At 35.9% G+C, this 2,593-nt stretch overlaps 1 protein-coding gene across 1 annotated transcript in view; it reads right to left on the reverse strand.

Annotated features, from left to right (window-relative positions):
* Positions 1–2,593, reverse strand: part of ADGRG6 (adhesion G protein-coupled receptor G6) — a 152,224-nt gene that overhangs the window by 21,175 nt on the left and 128,456 nt on the right. Inside the window, exon 19 of the mRNA XM_012655523.1 lies at positions 2,158–2,426. Within this exon, the coding sequence (XP_012510977.1) occupies positions 2,158–2,426 (269 nt within the window). The remainder of the gene's footprint in view (positions 1–2,157; positions 2,427–2,593) is intronic.

Here is a 2,593-nt window from a genome sequence, read left to right on the forward strand (position 1 = left end):
GTTAAAGATTCTTTTTAAAAATTTCCTGTTTCAGGACTAATTTTATAAGATTTATAAAGCAAATGTTTTCATCTTTTACAACGTAGAAAGCATCTTATACAATTTTTACTTATTAAATGTTAGTCATTTCTAACAGATTTGAATGCATTTTATAAACAGAAATACAGTAATTATAAATTAAGATTCTATAGCTGGAAAATTCATGTTGTATGATCTATCTTTTGAGAAACCTGAACATTAAAATTGAACCACTCTCCATGATTCACAAAGTGCATAAATGTTTTTAAAAGCCAAGGCAATTTCCTCATTCGCATTTGGAATAGCTAGCACTGGGCTGGCAGCTAGAAAAATACTTACTCAAAAGCAACGTATGTCAGGAGAGTTGCTGCCGAAAAAATAGCAGATATCCCACACCCAATATAGCTGATGAAAGTGAGGACTTTAGTGTTTCTTGCATCTATCTGTGAGGCACTTCTTGGAAGGTCCTACACAAAACATCAGAAGCAGCTATAAGAATCTCTCTTTTCATGAGAATGATTGTTTCACTAGAAAAGTTCATTGCTAACATCAGACCACCTTAATCTCAGGGGCTAAAAACAACAATATAAGTCAATACTGAAATTTCCATTGATTGTATTCTTTTGGATCAATACACGAAAAAAAAGGCAGCCTTATTTCGGAAAGAGTTGCACATTGTTTTTTATCATTGCCTTCTTTCCCAAGCTCTTTACACACGAGTATAACTTGAAGAATAAAACTACCAAGTTCCCCAACAAAGGTCTTAAATTATGAAAAAAAGTTTGTTTCGTGATTTTTTTCTTCTACATTAATTTTTACCAAAATGTCAATAGAATCTGTTATTCACACACACGGCCCTTGAGTAAGTGGTGTGTGTGTGTGTGTGTGTGTGTGTGAAATGAAGAAATGTGGGTCAGTTCCAGGCGTGACCGATGCAGTAAGGAACAGGCACAGCACCTCTGTGACATCAGGAAATGCACAAAGGGATGGAATTCAACAGAAACAGGGGCTCAGAGTTGGAAGGGACTTGCCCTGTCTTCTTACCCCAGGAATTCCTCAAAACACTGGGGGAACATGGGACATCCAGGACACATGGGATGGGGTTTGAGTCAGTGACACCTGACTCACAGATAGGCTACCTCAATCAATATTTTGGTCACTCCAGGATTTCATTAGGCCAGAGGAATGAGTCACGGTCTTGAGAGATCTCCCAACTGACGTGTCACTACCTCTTGAAAAACCTGTTTCCTGTCTGGGTAAGACAGTTGACTTGCAAACTGCAATTAAATCCAGAATTTAAAATAAAAACTAAATAATCCTGCTTACTGATACATATTTACACAAAATTCTCATGCTTTATACTTTTAGAGAATTAAAATATGAAAATATTTCTCCTTCTGAACTAGCCAATATGAAAATGTACTAACATTAAAAATGCAAAAAAATCAGTTTTACTACAAAGAAATGTAGCAGAGATGATTTTGTAGATTAGGAGATATAATTATAGGTATAGGATGCATTTTTTTAACTTCTCAAATGGTAAATATTGATGGGACAGCACAGACTCTGGGAATATCTTATACAAGTGAATAATGAGTTTGTAAATCAAGAAAAACTCCTAACAATGTCTGGGGTGGTCTGGAAAAGTGGAAAGGATATGGGTACATCACCAGAAAGGATAAATTCTGGAAGGTTTTATACCAGCAGTTGATAATACTACAAAAGCAGCCAAAGTGGAAAACAGAAAGATAGCACTAAAAATGCATATCTCCACAAATGCATAAAATTAAGTGTTTATCAGATGGCAACAGAAAAAATAATACATAATTACAAATTCATAATAAAATTTAAAAATATATGAAGGAACTGGCCATTCAAAGTACTGGGCAGCCAACCTACTAGTCTTTAAAAATAAGATTTTCCTATGAAAATGTGGCAATTTTCATGTCAGGAAAGAGAAAACCAGAAAATTTTAGGAGAAAGGATGATGAGAAATTGGTGAGTGGGTACAATGCATGTTATTCGGGTGATGGACACTCAATGCCCTGACTTGGTCACTATGCATTCTGTGCATGTAACAAAAAAGCACATGTACCCGGTAAATTTAAACCAAAAAAAAAAAAAATGTAGGAGTCTTACCCCAGCCAACGATGCAAAATTTTAAAATATATCTGCGAATGTAAGTGTTAAATACTTTAACTAGAGCAATGTACATGTGAATTGCTTCTAGCCCCATCCAGGTAAATGTTGCCAGAAGGAAGAAATGCAACAGGGCAGCGACAGCAGTGCAGAGTCCATCCACACCAAAGGAGGTGATCCAGCTGTCCAGGAGGAAGAGGAGATTCAGGAACAACAGGGCTGTACTCAGGTTCATTAAGATTTTGGAGGGATAATCCCTTCGCAGTTTCCTAAAGAATTAAAAAAGGAATACATATGGTAACTAATATTGTAAATACATATTTTAAGCACAGGTAGTAAATTCATATCTTATACAGCTCTGTAATAGTTTAGGTGGCACCATCTTTCTGACATGGTTCCACTAGAAGGAGGGACAAAGATATTTATGAGTATTTGG

The sequence above is a fragment of the Propithecus coquereli genome, unplaced genomic scaffold (genome assembly GCF_000956105.1).
Source record: "Propithecus coquereli isolate 6110/MARCELLA unplaced genomic scaffold, Pcoq_1.0 Scaffold48, whole genome shotgun sequence".
Lineage (NCBI taxonomy): Eukaryota > Metazoa > Chordata > Mammalia > Primates > Indriidae > Propithecus > Propithecus coquereli.